Raw genomic sequence first — 20,012 nt, 5'->3', positions numbered from 1 at the left:
CTGCCACAGACTGCAGTGGAGGCCAAGTTGGTAGGTATACTTAAAATGGAAGCTGATAGATTCCTGATTGGTCAGGGATATGCTGAGAGGGCAGGTGTATGGTGATGAATGGGATCTGGGATCAGCCATGATGAAATAGTGGAGCAGACTTGATTGGCTGAATGGCCTGATTCTGCTCCTATGTCATATGGTCGAAGTTCGGCCCTGATACACACAGTGACTTCATCTAAGTCATTAACAGAGATTATGAATAGTTAATAGACTTTGCAAGTTGTCTTGACAGCCTAATGGGTCAAATTTTCATTTCATTCTTTTAATTGGGAACATATCCTCTCATTTTAAGAATTTCAATGTGTAATAGTGCCTTATTTTGTATATGTGTAAATCTGAACACTTTCACATTTATCAGTACTAAAGTTTTTGCCTGATGAACTAAAAAGGACTTCAGTGAAAAGAGCTGATAACTCTGTTAAATTATCACCAGAACTAGTTCTGTCACTACATTTAAACTTTAAATAATACTTCTGCTGTGAGCAAGAAAAAACATCCTTCTACTTTTTTCCTAAAGTTTTATATCATTAAAACTTGTAGGAAATCCTTCCAACCCTTTATTTTATCTTCAGGAATTGAAATCCATTAAAACAGCACAAATGTTAGGCCAGCAGGTACAAATCTTCAGCCAGTGAGTGGTTCTGTAATAAATGGCCAGCTGACCACCAGAAGTTAGCTTGTTTCAGACTTCCACGATGGGGCATTGCAACTCCAATGTCAGATCTAAGCTAGAGGTTAGATGTCAGTGAATGTGACCTCCTATGCCACTGATGGATTCTGTATTGAGTCCATGGAAGTAGCACAAATATCCTGAGCAAGTGACTTTATGCATGTGGTATCTGCCAAATGTAACAAAATCTCATGTAACAAGGAAGCCAGCTTCAATTTAAAAGATGTTCTCTTCTTGATTTTATTTACACTTCAATTTCTAAATCACTTGAATCACTGAAAGTGCTTTTAAGTATACCTTAACACTTTTTATTTGGTTATCTAAATATGTTGAAACAAATTTCAATTTTTCTGATCATCAGACACATTTAATAAGTTTCCAGAGTTAATTGATGTCTCTGCAGTAGGTCTGGGCATGATGACCTGACCTGACAGGCCCCCATACCACAAGCAGCACAAAGGCCCACCATACCTGGGATTGTGAGATAGGATCAAACAGCTTCCTCAGGTCTAGTAGTTACTTGTGGTCTGCTTCACCTTGACATCATAGCCTGACTTCCAAGACATCTGGGTCCACAGAGTTGCAGGAAGTCTGCAGGTATGGCAGAGAAATGGGGCACAGTGACAAATGTAGATGGGTAAGGAGGGGGACAGCATGGTCAGGATGCAAGAATCGAGCACAATTCTGCCATTAGTAAACTGCAACATGAACCCTTAATAGTCCTAATGAGAGAGAACATCTCTTCTCTATATAAAAGTTCAATTGGTTTCTAAAGCATGTAACATTTTTGAGAGGTGCCAGTCATAACTCAATCACATTTAATCTGAACATAGTTTGAGCTGGTAGTTTAAAAACATTCAGTAGCATGTCTCAATCATCAAATTAAAAGAACTGTCATAAAGCTGTAGAATCATGTAATACAAAGACAGGCATGTTCAGTTCATCATATCTATGCTTACCATCTAGAACATGAACACCAAAATGGTTTAATAAGTGGAGACACATATATGGACTAAATTGATTTAAAGGAAGCATGCGTGCCTTTTTTTTAAATGGTTAAATTACACTTAGGTTGTAAACGCATAAAACGAGATGTTTTAGTTCATTTCCCACCACAAACTGTAACTTGTAGTTCTTCAAGAATGAAGGAGCTTTTTTAAAAAATTTTTGATTAAGCACTCTTTCTTTTCGCTGTTGCTTCAGTAAACTTTATTTGAAATAAATCCACGAAGAAAGCACCAATTTAAAATGCATATCATGAAGTTCTTTTTTTGAAAGTTTTGTACACAATCATAAATTTAAGTGAATATCCTCAGGGCCAGAGCTTTGAGTCAGCTATGATCGTTGGTCAGCCTGCACTTGGTGTCCTGTGTACAGTTTTGATGACAGTGTTATAGGAAAGATGTGATTATACTGAAAAGATTACAGGAAGGATTTACAAAGGTGTGTCTGGACTTGAGGGCCTGAATTATAGGGAGAGGTAGTCAGGTAAGGTTTTTATTCTTTGGAATGTCGAAGAATGAGGAGCAACTTGTACAGAAAAGTTTAAAATTATGAGGTGTTTAGATAAGGTGGATGGTATCACACTTTTCCCCAGGGTGGTGGAGTCAATAACTAGAGGGCATAGGTTTAGGGAGAGAGGGGAAAGATTTAAAAGGACATAAGGGGCAACTGTTTCCATGCAGAGGGCGGTGCATATACGCAACCAGTTGCCAAAGAACTCGTTAAGGCGTTTACAATAGTACCATTTAAAAAGCAGGTACATAGAAGAGTGAGCTTTGATGGATATGGGCCAAATGCAGAAAATTGGGACCAGCTGGGTGGGCACCATGGTCAGCATGGATTAATTGGGCTGAAGAACCTGTATTAATACTGCATTGCTCAATAGCTCTATGAATTACAGTCACACATAAAATGCTGGAGGAACTCAGCAGGTCAGCTAGCATTTATGGAGGGAAACTGATAGTCAACATTTTTGGTTGAGGCCCTTGTTAGGATGGGAAAGAAAGACATTCGATCACAGTATCATGGATTGTAATAGATTATGAACTCACATTGTCAAATTTCAAATGATAATCTAGGATCATCAGCAAAGAAATATTTGAATAATTTAAATGAATCTAATACTGAAATCAAAGTATTTCATAAATAATACTTGTATGATCATAGATGAGAAAACAACTAGCAAAAATAAAAGAGCACCCCTTATAAAAGGGACAATGGTCACAGTAGTCCCAAAACAAAAAAGAAGAGAGAAATCAAAGGTAAAATCAGTTGTAGCTATGGAAGAATTTTGAGACAATCAAACGACATTCACACCTGTATGCATAGGAGATGTTTGTCTATTATTTTGCTGTAATTATTCTTAAGCATCTTGCCACTTCTAGAAGGTTGATGTATGTCAGGACGTCCTGGTTCTGGATACTGGTTCTCTCACTTCTAGCCTCAGTCATGTCAATATAGGTTAATAACCTCTACAAGTATTCTGGAGCTTACCTCCTGCCTTGAAGACTAACATCTTTTGATATCTCATGGATGATTGTACATGGCTTAGCCAGCATATTTCATGTCTTTTTTTTCTTAAAAGGCACTTCTAACTCCTTTGTTTTGGTGTATGGAGCCTGTAGTGCCGAATGCACTATGTTTATTTCAAGCTCTTGCTTTGCTATATAGAGCCTGTAGTACCTCATGCACCAAGTCCCTTACTAGCTGTATTTTGCTGTATGGAGTCTGTGATGTCCATTTCCAACTATCATTTTAGAACCTCAATGTGCCTACTGGGTATCTCTCTCTTCATCACCTACCCGTCTGTCCACCCCGTCCCACTTTTCCCCTCCCACCATTCCAACTTTTATCCAACGTTCCTGCTTTCCTTGCTTGATTTGCATGTTACTATTTTCCTTCAATTTGATCTTTCAGGCTGAAGACAACATATGATTGCAGCCAAAACCCCACCAAAAGAGATTTTCTTGGGTAATTGCATCAGTAATCTCTGGATTATCTTCTATCAATATAATTCTACAAAACATTATTATTGAATGAAGAGAATTAAAAATAGAGTACAATGAAAGTTAATAAGACACAGCTCAGAATTCAATAGATCATGATTTACAGCAATGTCTCCCCCGTTGAAACAGCTAGTTTTATTCCTATTGCTGCTTGCAAATTGGCCCAGAATAGTCTCTGTTTGCTTTTGTCTTTAGGCCATTCTAAGTAAGTCTTCTTTGCCATAAGTGATTTTAGCTTATAATATTTGGATGGGATCATGTATTGAGGAATTGGCTCCAAAACAATCAGTATCAAATTATCAGACTGTTCACTTAATACCTGGTGCTGCGCAAAATAAAGTTCATAATGACACCACTCACTCTGAACAAAATTGGGTGACAACACAAATATTGATTTGTAACTCTTCTCTATACAATTGATTATATTTTCAATAATTCCTTTGCCAGGAATAAAATGTCTTTCATGAAGACATATCCTGAATGGGTTTTCTCGTTCTTCCAAGTTTGGCAACAACTGTTCCTTCACCCACCCAGAATCATTATGACTATAAGACACAAAAGCATGATAGATCAAATGTTCACTTAATTGGCGGCTGTCTGTCTTCATCGTTCTGCGCTTCACCTGGGTCCATTGACAAATCATTCTCAAATACCAAGGCAAGTCCAAAAAATGACATGTCAGTGTCATTACAACTGCTAAAACAATCATACTACCCAGTATAATCACCAATAAAAGAGCTGTGTTGCACATCATTTCTGATATTTGGAAATCCTTCAGCAGAGTTCCTCTAAGATTCACTGGATAAGTACACTGATATGACTCCGGCCATCCCACCAGTTCTATTTGGGTATTTTTCTTCATCCTGCTGAAGTCTCTCAGATAACAGGTGCATGCAAATGGATTAGAGGCAGCATTCAGTCTGGTCAGCCTTTGACAAGTTTGAAGGAAATTGGTAGAAGGTTCCTGATATAAGTTTTCCTCAACATACAAAATCTCAAGATTTCTAAAGTTGCCACATTCAGGCAGTCTAACCAACTTATTAAAGCCAAGGTATAATTCCGTCAACATCTCCAGATTATTTATTTCTTTGGGCACAATATAAATATCATTTTTCTCCATGTCGAGGACTTCCAGGTTACTGGGTAAACACTTAAAAACCAAATCTGTCAGACTGTTTGATGACAGGTTCAGTTTCTTTAAACTGTTGGTCCAAAGACATTTTCCTTTCTCATTAAGAGTAAGTTGATTTTGACTCACATCCATATATTTAAGGGATTTCATACCTTGGGTCATTGTACTCAATTTGTAAAAATGAAATAATTTGTTCTGCTGTAAGATAAGGGTTTCCAAAAGAATTAGGGTATCACACTCTTGGAAGAAAAAATCACTGGTAATTGAATTATCTGTAAAGTCCATGAACTTATAATGGTTTCCTTGCTCTGGACAGGTCAGGAAGATCAAATCTGAATTAGAAATAATTAGATTTTTAACTTTTATTTTAGCAAAGAAATTATAAATGATTGGTTGACTGAAGTAGAATACAGTGACTCTTAATCTTCTTAAAATTAATGTTTCCAACTCTTTGCCTGAATACTGAAATGCACTATCTTTAACGTCATTTAAAGTTACATTCAAAATACTTATATGTTTAATATGTGTCTCCCAAATAGGCTCTGCTATGCTCATTAAATCTTGCCAAGAGATTGTTAAATCTTCTAACGACAAACTACTAACCCTTGACAATTTTCCTACTGTTTGAAAGCCACCAATATAATTGATACATGCTTGAGAGCAATCAATGTTTGATAATTTCAAAGTATCAGAAGAGATGAAGGCATCATGCAAGATCTTTTTAAGTAAATCTTCTGTGCCAGCAGATGGCAAAGTAATGCAGAGTTTAGTAGTTCTCAAAACCGGTAAAGTACCTGGATCATATTCAGACAAATATTTTAATCCAATTGAAACTTCTTGAAACTGTTTTCCTGCTATTTCTTTCAGATCATTTTTCTGTAAGTTTATTGTTTCCCTACTGCCTAGTCCTAAATATTCCAGATTTTTCAACAACCTAAATGCTTTCCCAAGGGTCAGCCGATGAAAACGATTATAAGAAATATCCAAGTATTTGAGAGATACAACATTATATAAAAATTGACATTCAATACTTGAAAGTTCATTCTTGGAAAGGTCTAAACATTCTAAATTTTGATTAGACCTGAAGGAAGCACTTGCTACATTGTTGATTCTATTGCTGGACAAGTTCAGATTTCTCAACCAGCGAAGAGAAGCAAAGTCCTGGATATAAATTTCAGTGATGTTGTTTTGTGATAAATCCAATACTTCTGTCTGGTTTAGTAAGTTGCTTGGGACAGTTGTCAGTGCAGAGGACGAAATGTCTGTGACTTTGCCATTCTCTGCAGGAAAACACAAACTACAGACAGTTTTAAAGATAAAAATCCAGCTAAGGAAGGAAGAGTTGGCCATAATGTGTGATTTTCCCACAATGAAACACTTACAAATCTCTTAAGTGAAATCCACTTAGAACATCTGAAAGAAAAGCAAAATATGAGTAATATTAATGGTATATATTGAGAAAGCTGAACTGAAAACAGAAGATGCATTAAGTGCCACATTCAAAGTGACTCTTACATGTTAATTGAAACATGCAATCCACAATGGTTATACAGTAGCCAAACAAAACACATCAATAATGCACTTTTGAACTAACCACCAACACATTTCAAAAAGATGAGAGAATTTTGTTGTGGAAAAAGCGGTGAAAATTTGTGATGGTAAATATAATAGTGCAACATTTGGTCTCATTGAGAAAATTTCGAAAGCACATATGAGCATGTTTACAAGCAACGCACACAAAATGCTGGAGGAACTTAGCAGGCCAGGCAGCATCTATGGAAAGGAGTATAGTCGATGATGCCGGCCAAAACCCTTCAGCAGGACAGTTCAATTTAAAAAAACATTGAATCTTTTATTTCTCTTCCTATAGATGCTGCCTGGCCTGCTGCGATCACCAGCAGTTTTTGTGTGTGTTGCTTGAATCTTTTATTTCTTGGGTAGTAACTAACATATTAAGCATTCCCAGGATTAACTACCCTCACAGAAAAAGTCCATTAATCTTGCAAACTTTGTACTTCGGTGGAGTAGATTTTCAAAACTTCTCAGTGTTATTTCTTTTTATACTTAAATGCAATTTTTTAATTCACTTCTTTTTTAGATGTCACACAATTGAATAATAAATTCTCCAGTGACTCCTGTAAGTTTAAATAGAACACAGGATGCAGGGCTCCGTTAAGTTTCTCAGGAGCACAGTAAACCGAACCAAGTGAGTTCAAGGGAATACAGAAACCAAGGTCCCAGTGAGATTAAAGGGAGCCTGGAAACCAAGACCATGTGAGATAAAGGGAGTAAGGGAACTAGAGCTCTGGTTTGTGAAGTAGAGCAGGAAATCTTGGATCTAGTGTTTGTAAGGGTGCCCAAGAACCTGAACCATTTTATGTGAAATACATTGCAGAATCTAGCACCCAATGAGCTAAGTGCTAAACCATTATGATTTCTGGATAGTCAGACAGCAGATTATCAAAGTTTTACTACGTTTTTGTTTCCTGATTACCTTTAAAGGAAAAAAACAGTTTAGAATGAAACAGCAGTTATAGAGAGCAACAAACAAAATGCCAGCAGAACTGTTAGTCCTGACGAAGGGTCTCGGCCTGAAACGTCGACTGCACCACTTCCTAGAGATGCTGCCTGGCCTGCTGCGTTCACCAGCAACTTTTATGTGTGTTGCTTGAATTTCCAGCATCTGCAGAATTCCTGTTGCCAGCAGAACTCAATGGGTTAGGCAACATCTAAGGATGGAAAAGGAGTCAATGATTTGGGTCAAGATCCTTCATCTATTCCATGTGCATTTCCCTTCATAGAGGCTGCCTGATAGACTGGGATGCTCCAGCATTCTGCATGCTGCTCTGAATTCCAACATTTGCAGTTTCCTACATTCTGCCTTTGCAGGGAGATTATTTCATTTCATGAATTTGCTTCAGGTCTGCCATTTTTCAGAATTTGCAAATAAGTGTGGAGTTTCTAAAGATGCAGTTCCTGAAGGCAATGTTCAAACTTGCAAGTTCAATGTTAAGTGCAAAGTAACCTTCATACCATGCAAGCTCCAGTCACTGGCCATCTCAAAAGTTCAAATTTCAAAGTAATTTATTATCAAAGTACATATACAGTGTGTCATCAAATACAACCATGAGTTTCTTTTTATTGCAAGTATTCACGTTAAATACAAAGAAACAACAAAAAAACAAGCAAAGTAATTAATTAAGAATGTGAGATGAAGAGTCCTTAGAAGTGAGTGCGTAGGTTGTGGGAACAGTTCAGTGTTGGGGTACTGAAGCTGAGTGAAGTTATCCCCTCTAGTTCAAGAGCCTGATGGTTGAGGGTAATATCTGTTCCTGAACCTAGAGGTGTGGGTTCTAAGGCTCCTCTCCCCGCTCCTGATGGCAGCAGCAAGAAGAGAGCATGGTCTGTATGGTGGGCATCTCTGACGATGGATGCTGCTGTCCTGCAACAGTGCTCCAAATAGATGTGCTCAATGGTGGGGATGGCTTTACCCATGACGTACTGAGCTGTATCCACTACTTTTTGTAGGCTTTTCTGTTCAAGGATGATGTATCCATACCAGGCCGTGATTCAACCAGTCAAAATACTCTCCACCGCATATCAATAGAAGTTTATGAAAGTTTTAGATAGCATGCCAAATTTTCACAAAATTCTAAAGAAGTAGAGGCACTGCTTTATTTATAATGGTACAAAATTATTGTAGTGGCACTGATGTGCTGGACCCAGGGCAGAACCTCTGAGATGATAACACCAAAGAATTTAAAGCTACTTACTTTCTCCATTTCCGATCCCCAGATGAGGACTGGCTCAACAGGTTTCCTCCTCTTGAACTCAATAATCAGCTTCCTAATCCTGCTGATGTTAAGTGAGAGGTTGTTATTGTGGCACCACTCAATCAGATGTTCAATCTCCTTCCTATATGCTGATTTGTCACCACCTTTGATTCAGCCAACAACCGTGGTGTCATCAGCAAACATGAGTATGGCATTGGAGCTGTGCTTAGCCAAACAGTCGTAAGTGTGAAGCGAGTAGAGCTGTACCTGTTCCTCCAGCATTCTGTGTGTGTTGTAAAAGGCGAGGGAAAAGGATCCACATTTTCAGAATGCTGTCAAAGGGAAGAGCAGGTTATTCAGGTAGACGAGAAAGGATGCAGAATGTTTATCTTTGAATATCAATGAATTAACCATAAAAAACAGGCTGTAATGCAAAACTTTTACAAAATTAATGGATGGATGTTATTTGGAGTAATGTCGAATGCCAGGAAACTAAACATTAAGAAGAATATCAAGGGTTTGGAAAGGGAACAAAGGAGGTATGCCAGGAATGAACTACTACTGTGTCATGAAAAGACAATTGATTTCCATATTTCCTTATGATAAATAAAGCCATCTGGCCCATCAAGTCCATGCCAGATCACAGAGCAATTCCATTCCCACTGATTTTTCTTCAACCTATTCACTCTACATTTCCATCAATTTACCCCAGATTCTACCACTTACCTGCACACCAAGAGCAGTTTGCAGTAGCCAGTTAATCTACACCTGCATGTCTTTGGGATGTGAAAGGAAAAGAAAAGGAAGGAAAACAAACTTGGAGTATTGTTAGAAATTTTGGGCCCCTTATCTAATAAAGGATGTGCTGGCATTGGAGAGAGTGCAGAGAAGCTTCATGAAAATGATCTCAGGAATGAAAGGGTTAACATATGAGGAGTATTTGATGGCCTGTACATCCTGGAGTTCAGAAGAATTGGGGAGAGGGGTGTCTCATTGAAACCTATCAAATACTGAAAGGCCTAGATAGAGTGATCGTAGAGAGGATGTTTCCTATAGTGGGGGATCCTAGGATCAGAGGACGCAACCTCAAAATACAAAGATTTCCCTTTAGAACTGAAATGAGGAATTTCTTTAGCCAGTGGATGGTAAATATGTGGCCATAAATGGTTGTGGAGGCCAAGTCATTGGGTATATTGAAAGTGGAAGTTGACTGGTTCTTGATTAGTAAGGGTGTCAAAGGTTACGGGAAGAAGACAGGAGAATGGGGTTGAGAGGGATAATAAATCTGCCATGATGGAATAATGGAGCAAATTCATGGTCTAATTAAGCTGAATAGCCTAATTCTGCTCTAATGGTCTTATTAATAGGATATATCTTGTGGTTAAAAATCCTTGAGGAAGGTAGTGACCACGATATAACACAATCCAGATGCAATTTAAGGGTGAACTGCATAGGAACAAAATCACTGTATTCAAAGAACCCAAAACCCATATAGTCACAGGGATAACATGCAATGCCATGTAAAATGCGGCCCTGGAGTTTAGGATTGCTGATCTTTCCACAGCTGGCTGGCAACTTCATCCGGCCCCTGTCATGATTCAGCAGTCAGACTCCCATTTGTTGAACACTGTCATTGCACGGGTCCATGCCTAAACATTGTATGCATCTTGCTGCTATAAACCACACAATTACATGAGACCCTAAATGTAGAAAAATCTTTTTATAAAGGATTTTTCTTTGATATCTATAACAATTAAACAATTTAGAAAGAAAAACTACTTTTCAAAAGGATTATTTTTATTTGAAGATTAGGAACATTTTTATTTCTACAACCACACTGCAGATGTTCAAAAGGGGAAGAACTAAAAATAAATGGCAAAAATCTGCAAAAAATATAAATCACTTCCTCTTTCCCATTAAAGTAACTTTACACAGTAATTGTATTTAAGTTTTCAAATGCTGGAAACCTGACTCAAGGACACAAAATAAAGACTGACCTACAGACATGAAACAGCAGAAGTTAGTCAATGAAAAAATATTAGAAATGATCTGTAAAGGCATGCTGAAGTTAGAGTGAAATTGGAGAAAGTTAGTTCAAAGTTTAAAGTAAATTTATTATCAAACTACATATATGTCACCACATACAACTGTGAAATTCATTTCTTGCAGGCATTCACAGTAACGACAAGAAACACAATAGAATCAATGAAAGACTGCACCCAACAGGACAAACAAACAACCAACGTGCAAAGGACAACAAAGTATTTGTGCAAATACATAAATACTACTACTAATAATAACCCTAGTACAGAATTACCAACAAACACAGAGATAATGAATCTTTGGTCTAATATCCGGTCATACAGGATTACGCACAATTAAGAAGCAAGATGGATTAGGGAGGAAAATGAATGCGCTCAAACAATCTAAGAAATGCAAATACCTGAAGTTACAATGGATATGCTAAAAATAGTTATAAAAAATACCCACAAATAGAAAAGTACTGGCAGTGATAATATTCATAATTATTGGTATAAAAACGTACCTGCCTTTATCCATATTAATACATATCAACAACTTTCTTAAAAATCCTGAAAAAGTGCCTGAATTTTTTGCAGAAGGTAATTATATATCTCTTACCTAACGGAGAAATCACAAATGATCCATCAAAATATTGTGTATATATTAAATTGTAACACCATACATCTCGCTACTAATCACCACTCACTTTAGATAACCACTTATAGAAGAGCAGGAAGGATATGAAAGCATGTAAAGGTCAATTGATTATAGATTCTGTAACTCTAAGCCAAGGCTAGCAGAAAAGCAGAAGTCTTTCATGGTGTTATATTGACTACCAAAATACATTTGATTCTGTCCCACAGTCACAGTTAGTAGAAGTTATGGTAACATATAAACTACACCCAATACTTGTAAAATTCCTTCAACATCTGATGAATCATTGGTGTACTATAATCACCCTATCTATTAACAACCAAAAGAGAACAATCATCATTATCGAAATAAACCAAGGCATTTTCAAGAGCGACTCTCTAAGCCCACTATGGTTTTGTCTAGCTTTAATCACACTCTCTAATTTACTGAATCAGAGAAAAATTGGGAATCAAATCAGAAACAACAAAACAAATTATAACTTGACACATTTTCTATACGTGGACAATTTGAAATGATACACTCCTTCATCAGTAAAGCTAAACTTATTAATTCAAATAGTAGAACTATTTTCAAAAGATATAAATGTGAACTTTGGACTGGATAAATGCAGAACATTAAACATAAAGAAAGGTGCAGTAGAGCTAATAGAATCTAAAACAAAGCAGCAGGATACAACACAACAGATGGATGAGAATGAAACATGTAAGTATCTGGGACATCAACATGCAAAGAAAACAGATCACCGTGTGATAAAGGGAAAGCTTTCAACAGGATTTACTTCAAGGCTTAAAAAATCTGCCAGAGTTCAGTAGTAAAAATATAACACAGGCAATAAACACTTTCACTCTGCATTAACATATTCTTTTGGCATAATACCTTGGTCCAAAACTGATCTGGAAAATTTCCTAAGAAAAATAAGAGCAGAAATGACAAATTTCAGATAACATTATGTAAACACCCTTAGATTAACACTACCTAGGACAGAAGGAGGAAGAGGAATAACAATCATTAAAAATTTACACAACAGTCAGATAAAACTTCTAAGGAGATACTTTCATCAATGAAAGCAGGGTTCAGAATTCCGTCTGTGAAGTACCAACAACTTAAGTTAAAAGAACAATCCAGAAAAATGAAGAAATTATCACTATAGAAGAAAGCATTAACCAATAGAAGAGCATTACCCTCCATGGAAGACATCCCCATGATCTGAGCAGACTAGATGTTGACAAGGTAGTTTCAAATGCCTGGCTCAGAGTTGGAGATTTCTTCCTAGAAACAGAAGGATTCCTTGTGGCAATACAGGACCAGGTGGTTAACACAAAAAAAATCAAAAGTACATAATAAAAGACTAACAAATTCAAGATAATAAATACAGAAAATTCCTAGAGAAACCAAAAACAATCAAACATATTACAGGATCCTGCAACAGTTTAACTCAATCTGATTACTTCCACAGGCACAATCAAGTGGAAAACATCATTCACCAAAATCTTGCTTTAAAATGCAAACTCATAAAAAACCATACCTTACTATAAATACAAGCCTGATCCAGTTTTATAGTCAGGGTCCATTAGTTATATTATGACCAATCAGTTACAGATAGGACAATCCATAATAACCATCCAGCTATAATAATGCAGGATAAACAAGCAAGAACAGTTTACTTAATAGATATATCCATTCCAAACACACATAACATACAGAAATCAATAAGTGAAGAACACCAGAAATATGCTAGGTTAAAAGTGGGCATTGATAGACTATGGAACATGAACGGGGTATACATAGTCCTGATAATAGTATCTACAACTGGTATCATTCCAAAGTCACTACACAATAGCATTAAACAATTAGGCCTGCACAGCAATATTTATGTGAATCTCCTGAAAGCCACAATACTAACTACAAGATTAGTCCAAAAGTTCCTAACTATTGAAAATGAGTGTGCTTGGCTATGCCTGTACCTCAGGTTATACCAGCCTGAGCTGAAGAAAATATTAAAATAGTAATAATAATAATAAATAATAAGCAATAAATATCAAGAACATGAGATGAAGATTCCTTGAAAGCTAGCCCATAGGTTGTGAGAACATTTCAGTGATGTAGCAAGTGAAGTTTAGTGAAGTTATCCTTTTTTTTCCAAAAATACTTTATTCAGAAATATTACAAAATAAAAATAATTACATACAGGAAAAGAAAACCATTCGTTGACTGTGAGTCCTTATTCAATACAGTTATTAACAATAAAAATTTTGCATTGACTCTGTTCATTTACAAATGAAAGATGTTTACAGTAAATCATGCGTTTACTCTCAACCCTTGGTCAAGAGTTAAGACTTATTAACAATCAAAATTTTCAACAATAAAGGCAGGCAATGGCTCTAATACTTCCCAAATTAACAATTCCACCCACTCCTTGGGCACCATGTTGATTATCTGTCCACACCGCTGATGAGGGTAGGTCTCCTCCCCACCCAACCTCTCCCCCTCCTACAGGTGATGAACGTTAAACTGTGGTCCTTCCCCACCGGGCCTTCGCGGTGGCTGCACTAAGTTTGAGTGCATCCCTCAGAACGTACTCCTGCAGACGAGAGTGAGCCAGTCGGCAGCATTCAGTCACGGACATCTCCGTCAGCTGGCAGACCATCAAGTTTCGGGCCAACCAAAGAGCGTCTTTCACCAAGTTGATGATCTGCCAGCAGCACCGGATGTTGGTCTCCGTGTGCGTCCCCGGGAACAGCCCGTAGATCACGGAGTCCTCGGTAACGCAGCTGCTGGGCATGAATCTTAGTACTGTCCCTTCCATTCTCTTCCACACCTTCTTTGCGAACCCACAGTGTGCAAAGAGGTGAGCCACCGACTCCACCCCATTACAGTCCTCCCTTGGGCAGTGGGGTGTGGAGGAACCGTTCCGGGCGTACAGGAGGGATCTAACTGGGAAGTTATCCCCTCTGATTGAAGAGCTTGATAGCTGAATGGCAATAATTTTTCCTGAACCTGGTGGTGTGAGGACTGAGGGTCCTATACCTTTTTTGTGATGGTAGCAGGGAGAAGGGAGCATGCCTGGATTATGGGGGTCCCTGATGATGGATGCTGTTTTCCTGCAACAACGGTCTGTGTAGGTAAGCTCAATGGTGGGGAGAGCTTTACCCATGATAGGCAGGGCCATATCCTCAACTTTTTGCAGGCTTTTTTGTTCAAGGGCACTGGCGTATCCGTACCAGGCCATGATGCACACAGTCAATATACTCCCCACCACACATCTATACAGGATTGCCAAAGTTTTAGATAACATGCCAAATCCCCGCAAACTTCTAAGGAAGTAGAGGCACCACCATGTGTTCTTCATAATGGCACTTATGTGCTAGACTCAGAAGAGACCCTCTGAAATGATAACACTGAGGAATTTAAAGATGCTGACCTTCCCTACCTCTGAGCTGCAGATGAGGACTGGCTCTTGGACCTCTAGTTTCCTCCTCCTGAAGTCAATAATCAACTCCTTGGCCTTACTGACATTGAGTGAGAGATTGTTATTACGGCACCATTCAGCCAGATTTTCAATCTTTCTCCTGTATGCTGGTTCATCACCAGCTTTGATTTGGCCAATGTCAAGGGCGTTATCAGCAAACTTAAATATGGCATTGGAGCTGTGCTTAGCCTCACAGTTATAAGTGCAATGCCACGCTTAAGATATCCACTGTTATGATGTGAGGTAGTTTACATTAGCAGTTTTCTGTAAAAGCAGTGTGACATGCGAGTAAGTGTGTTTTGGCTTTGGCTGAGATAAGGACCCACGTTGCACTCACAACACGCTGGAGGAACTCAGCAGCTCGGGCAGCATCCGGTTCTGGCCCGAAACATCGACTGATCTTTTCCACGGATGCTGCCCGACCTGCTGAGTTCCTCCAGCATGTTGTGAGTGTTGCTTTGACCCCAGCATCTGCAGATTATTTTGTGTTTAAGGACCCATGTTGTCCAGCTTAGGAGTGAGAGTCAGCCAATCAGGATTGTGGGATGTGAGAGAAGGTTCTAGAGAATTGTGGGGAAGAGTTTCCTAAAGGACTGTAGTCTCGTTTGGGGTCTTTTGGCAGGTGTTGCAAAATAGGACAGAAGGTAAGATGCTGCAGAGTGCTGTTGGAAGGAGTCACCATTTCAAGAAGTGTTTTGTGCAGATGAATGGCTCCATGCAGAAGGGGCCAATACTCCTGAGAGAGAGAACCAGTTTGTTTAAGAAGATCTTTGAGGAGAGCTTAAAAATGTGGTGGGTGTTTTCAGCAGACCATGGGTCTAGTGCTGAGTAAGCGATACACCCCCCGAGTACTCTAGTACAAGCTCCACCCTTATGTGCGCATTGGACTGGTTCAACGGTAATGGGCCCTTTTATTTTCTATTCTCTCCTTTTTCCTATTCACCGTTTGATAAAGCTGGAATTGGTAAAAATACTTTCTATGTAATTTTATGCACTGTACGATCTGTTATTTCTTGCCGACCTATAATTGTGTATGGGCAGTATTTACACAGCATTCACTCAAAACGAGGTTTCTGTAATTGGAACATCATGATGTTCCTGTTTGGTTAAAACCCAAGACATACCAACCCTAGATGTATATTGTTTTTGAAAGGTGGCCTTCTCATCACTAAGTCACGTTACTGTTAGCCGAGTTAGCTATCGAGCCAAGTTTGCATACGAGCCTGGTGAGAGGGTTACAGAAGGAAAAAGAGAATAGAGCAGGGCTCAGCACAGATGGAGAGTGTGGAGATGTTTTTGCCAATCCAGAACTGATTGAAGTCTACAAGTGAGGAAACCAAGGATGCAGTTGCACAAGGAGTTACTGAAGCCAAGGTATTGAAGCTTATTGATTAGTTTTGAGGGGATGATAGTATTGAATGCTGAGCTGTAGTCAATGAAAAGCATCCTGATGTATGCATCTTCATTGTCCAGATGTTCCAATTTTGAGCCAATGGAATGGTGAAGGAAGATTATCGGGAACACAAAGACTACAAGCACTGTAATCTGATAAGTAAAGAAGGAGATAATGGGAACCGTTAAAGGAGAGGCATCTGGAAATTGGAGGAGAGGGGTGGGAAGCGAAAGGGAAACTATCATATAGGAGAGAGAAGGAATGAAGAAGGGACAGAAATGGAAATGGAGGATGATCAGAAGGTATGTGGGTGTGTAGGAGGAAAATATGCCGGAGGGAGGTATATGAAGTGAGGTGCTCTTCATTTAGTTTACCACAGGCCTCACCCTGGCAACGAAGAAGGCCGAGGATGAACATGTCACTGTGGAAATTGGAAGGGGAATTGAAATGGCATGCAACTGGGAGTGCAAGATGGCCAATGCAAACAGAGCATAGACGCTCAGCAAAATGGTCGTCCAAACTGTTTCTTAGTCTCACTGATGCAGAAGAGACCACACTGGGATCACCAAATGTAGTAGGTGAGGGCAAAGCAGTGCACATGAATCTTTGCCTCAGCTGGATGGGCCGTTTAGGTGATGAGTGAAAAGGTGTAAGAACAAGTATTGCACCCCATGCAGTTGCAGAGGAAAGTGACGGAGTGGGAAGGGAATAAATTGATCAGAAAGTCACAGAGGGAGTGATCCCTGCAGAAGACTGAGTGGTGCAGGAGAGAGATGGTGGCATCTGATTGCATCTGGCAGCAACGTTGAAGGATGATGCATGGAGGGAGGCGCAAGGAAAGCAGAAGCCCAAGAAACAGAGATGCAAGAGCGGGCTTCCTCCATAATAGTAGAATGAAAGCCACACTTCCTGAAAAGGAGAACATATTGAGAAATATCTGCAATGTCCATCTCAGGGCTCCAAGTTGCATGCCATTCCAATTCTCCTTCCCATTCCCACAATGACCTGTCCAACCATGGTCTTCTCCACTGCCCGGGGTAAGGCCCCACACAAACTAAAGAAACAGCACCTCATATTCTGAGAACACTGCTGGAATGGAAAGACTCCTCTTGGGAGCAGATAGGGCAAAGAAGGAGAAACTGGGTGAAAAGAATTACATCCTTACAAGAAGCAGTGTGGGAAAAGTGTAGACCAGGCACGTGTGGAAATAGTCAATCTACAATAAATGTTAGTGGACAGTTTTTCTCCTGACACAGGGTCAGAGACATATAGAAAAGGGAAAGTATCAGAAATGGTCCGTGTCATGTAAACCTGACAGTAAGGTGAAAGTTAGTGTCAAAGATGATTCAGGAATAGGAAGGCAAATGCAAGAATAGCATTTATTTTGAGAAGATTAGGACACAAAAGCAAGGATGGAATTCTGAAGCTTTATAAGGCATTGATCAGGCCACATTTGGAATACTGTAAGCAGTTTTGGGCCCCATATCTAAGAAAGGATGTGCTGTCATTGGAGATAGACCAGAAGAGATTTACACCAATGACCCCAGGAAGAAAAAAGTTAATGTATGTGCAGTGTTTGTTGGCTATTTTTGAAACCTTCCAAATATTGAAAGGCCTAGATAGAGTGGACATGGAAAGGACGTTTCCAATAGCAGGGGAGTCTATGACCAGAGGGTACATCCTCAGAAAAGAAGGACATCCCTTTAGACTGGAGGCCTATGACTAGTGGTGTACTGCAGAGATGCCTGCTGGGTCCATTGTCATTTGTCAACTATATAAATGAGCTGGATGATAATATGGTAAGCTAGATCAGCAAATTTGTAGATGACACCAAAATTGGGGGTGTAGTCGACAGCGAGGAAACATCAAAGCTTGCAGCGGGATCGGGGCTAGCTGGAAAAGTGGGTGGAAAAATGGCAGATGGAAATTAATGCTGAAAGGTGTGAGGTATTGCTCTTTGCGACCACTAACCAGGATAGGACTTACATGGTATGTGGCAGGGCACTGAAGAGTGTGGTAGAACAGAGGGATCTGGGAATACAGATTCATAATTCCATGGAAGTGTCATCACTGAGTTGTAAAGAAAGCTTTTGGTGTACTGGCCTTCTTAAATCTAAGTATTGAGTACAGGAGTTGGGATGTAATGTCGAAGTTGCATAAGATGTTGTCCATAGCTGGGAGTGGCATGGTCAGGGCGCAGGTCGATGGGACTAGGCAGATTAATAGCTCGGCACAGACTAGATGGGCCAAAGGGCCAGCTTCTGTGTTGTAGTGCTAGAGTATTCTATGGCTATGGCTCTGGCTTATGATAAAATTGATGAGTTCCACGTGGGTGCTGGAAGCAGCACAAATACAGTCAAATATTGTAAGAGGATCTTTGAAGTTCCTTTTCATCAATGATCTTCCCACGCATTGAAAGTGTAAAAGAAAAGCAAAACAGATGAGGAAAAAGGACTACTGTATTTTTAGTGTGTTTTTAATATATGAGGAAATTTCAGACATTTCTCTATAAGGACAAAGGATTGGTGAGGAAAACGTCTTTCTGTCTCTTACCTTTTCTACATGAACTTCCCTCCATCCTACTTGTTATACCACTTCCACTCCCTGGATTGACTTTGTTCAGACATAGTGGAAGTCTAGAGGTTTCTAACAAGGTATATCCTAATTCTATTCTAATCTATCCTTTAAGTTCATGAGAGAAGCAGAGGAGGAGAGCAAGGGGGCACAAGAGAGTGGGGGGGGGGGGCGTGAGAGATTTTTCTCACGAATCTTTTGCCCTTGTGGAGAAATGTGTCATATATTAAAAACAGCTACACACTAAAAGCTCAAGTGTCCTTTCTTTCACTTTATCTATTTTGTTTTTCCTTTACACCTTCAAGGTGTGGGTATCACCCACAAGCCTGCCTTTGGTTGACACTCTTAAATGTTCTTAAGAATGTCTGCAGTTAATCTGCAGATAATAAAAATCTCTATACATAATTAGATAAATGCAAATCTGTTAATGGAAAGAAATTAGAATGTATAAAATATCCACAGTAGATAAATTCTAAGCTTTTGGGAAAGAGTAAAATATTTTTATTCTGAATCTCATGATGTTTTAATTATATATTTCTGTTCCATACCCTTACTTCCCTCTACAACTAATTAAACATTACTTTTGATTTTATGACTTTAAGAAGAAACAACTAACATAAATTGCAAATTCTTTTGAAGATATGGATTCTTACCTCAGTAGTTTGCTCAAACCAGTTCTCCACACCAATCTCCACACCAATCTCCAAAGCCGTGCAAAGCCTGTATGTTATACAGGAAATGACTTGTTTCTGGCACTCTGGCTGCTGCATAATAAAACATTCAGAAACCTCTAAGCTGAAACTAACGAGATTAACCAGTTACTGCAATACACTTGTTTCATTTTTGGTAGTTAATTAAATGAAAATAAGAGGCACGCTGCAAAATCTTTTTTAAAAAAGGACCTTATAAGCTACTTTCTGATCAGAAGTTAATATCAGAATAAAATGTGTCAGAAAAGTAACACCCAAAAGAAAGCAGAATTAGCAAAAAAAAAGAGGAAAGAAATCCAGTTCAGTCTCGCAATGCAAAATTAATTGATGACCACAACAGTGCTACTTCCACCTTGCCTCCTATAGTGCCTCTGTCAAATTTAATTTATTTAGCGAGACAGCGCAGAATTGGTCCTTTGAGGCACACTGCTGCAGCAATCCCTGACAAACCTGATTAACCCTGATCTAATCATAGGACGATTTACAATGACCAATTAACATAGCCGGCACATCTTTGTACTGTGGGAGGAAACCAGATGCTGGAGAAACCCATGCA

At 39.0% G+C, this 20,012-nt stretch overlaps 1 protein-coding gene across 8 annotated transcripts; it reads right to left on the bottom strand.

The window, feature by feature from the left end:
* Positions 1-428: 428 nt before the first annotated feature.
* On the bottom strand, positions 429-19,639 carry tlr1 (toll-like receptor 1). 8 transcript variants are annotated; one of them, XR_011885370.1, is made up of 6 exons: positions 19,400-19,639; positions 12,187-12,215; positions 8,902-8,966; positions 8,635-8,716; positions 6,244-6,274; positions 974-1,312 (listed from the first exon to the last, which is right to left on the bottom strand). XR_011885370.1 is itself a non-coding variant. In XM_072252879.1 (5 exons), the coding sequence occupies exons 1-4, from the start codon at positions 19,514-19,516 to the stop codon at positions 6,266-6,268; spliced, it is 273 nt and encodes a 90-aa protein (XP_072108980.1). In that variant the 5' UTR covers positions 19,517-19,639; the 3' UTR covers positions 974-1,312; positions 6,244-6,265. The 8 variants fall into 8 exon arrangements, 6 of the variants coding, with proteins under 6 accessions (XP_072108980.1, XP_072108977.1, XP_072108979.1 ...); XM_072252879.1 differs by lacking the exon at positions 12,187-12,215; XM_072252881.1 differs by lacking the exons at positions 974-1,312; positions 12,187-12,215 and adding an exon at positions 6,088-6,141.
* Between the last annotated feature and the right edge of the window lie 373 nt (positions 19,640-20,012).

Source organism: Mobula birostris, chromosome 3 (assembly GCF_030028105.1).
Source record: "Mobula birostris isolate sMobBir1 chromosome 3, sMobBir1.hap1, whole genome shotgun sequence".
Classification (NCBI taxonomy): domain Eukaryota; kingdom Metazoa; phylum Chordata; class Chondrichthyes; order Myliobatiformes; family Myliobatidae; genus Mobula; species Mobula birostris.
Note: the sequence above shows the minus strand (reverse complement) of the source record. Positions and strands in the feature narration are given on the sequence as shown.

What these genes read in the sequence shown, in the direction of transcription:
- tlr1 (XM_072252876.1), bottom strand. Translation starts at nt 6,211, where the DNA reads ATGGCCAACTCTTCCTTCCTTAGCTGGATTTTTATCTTTAAAACTGTC.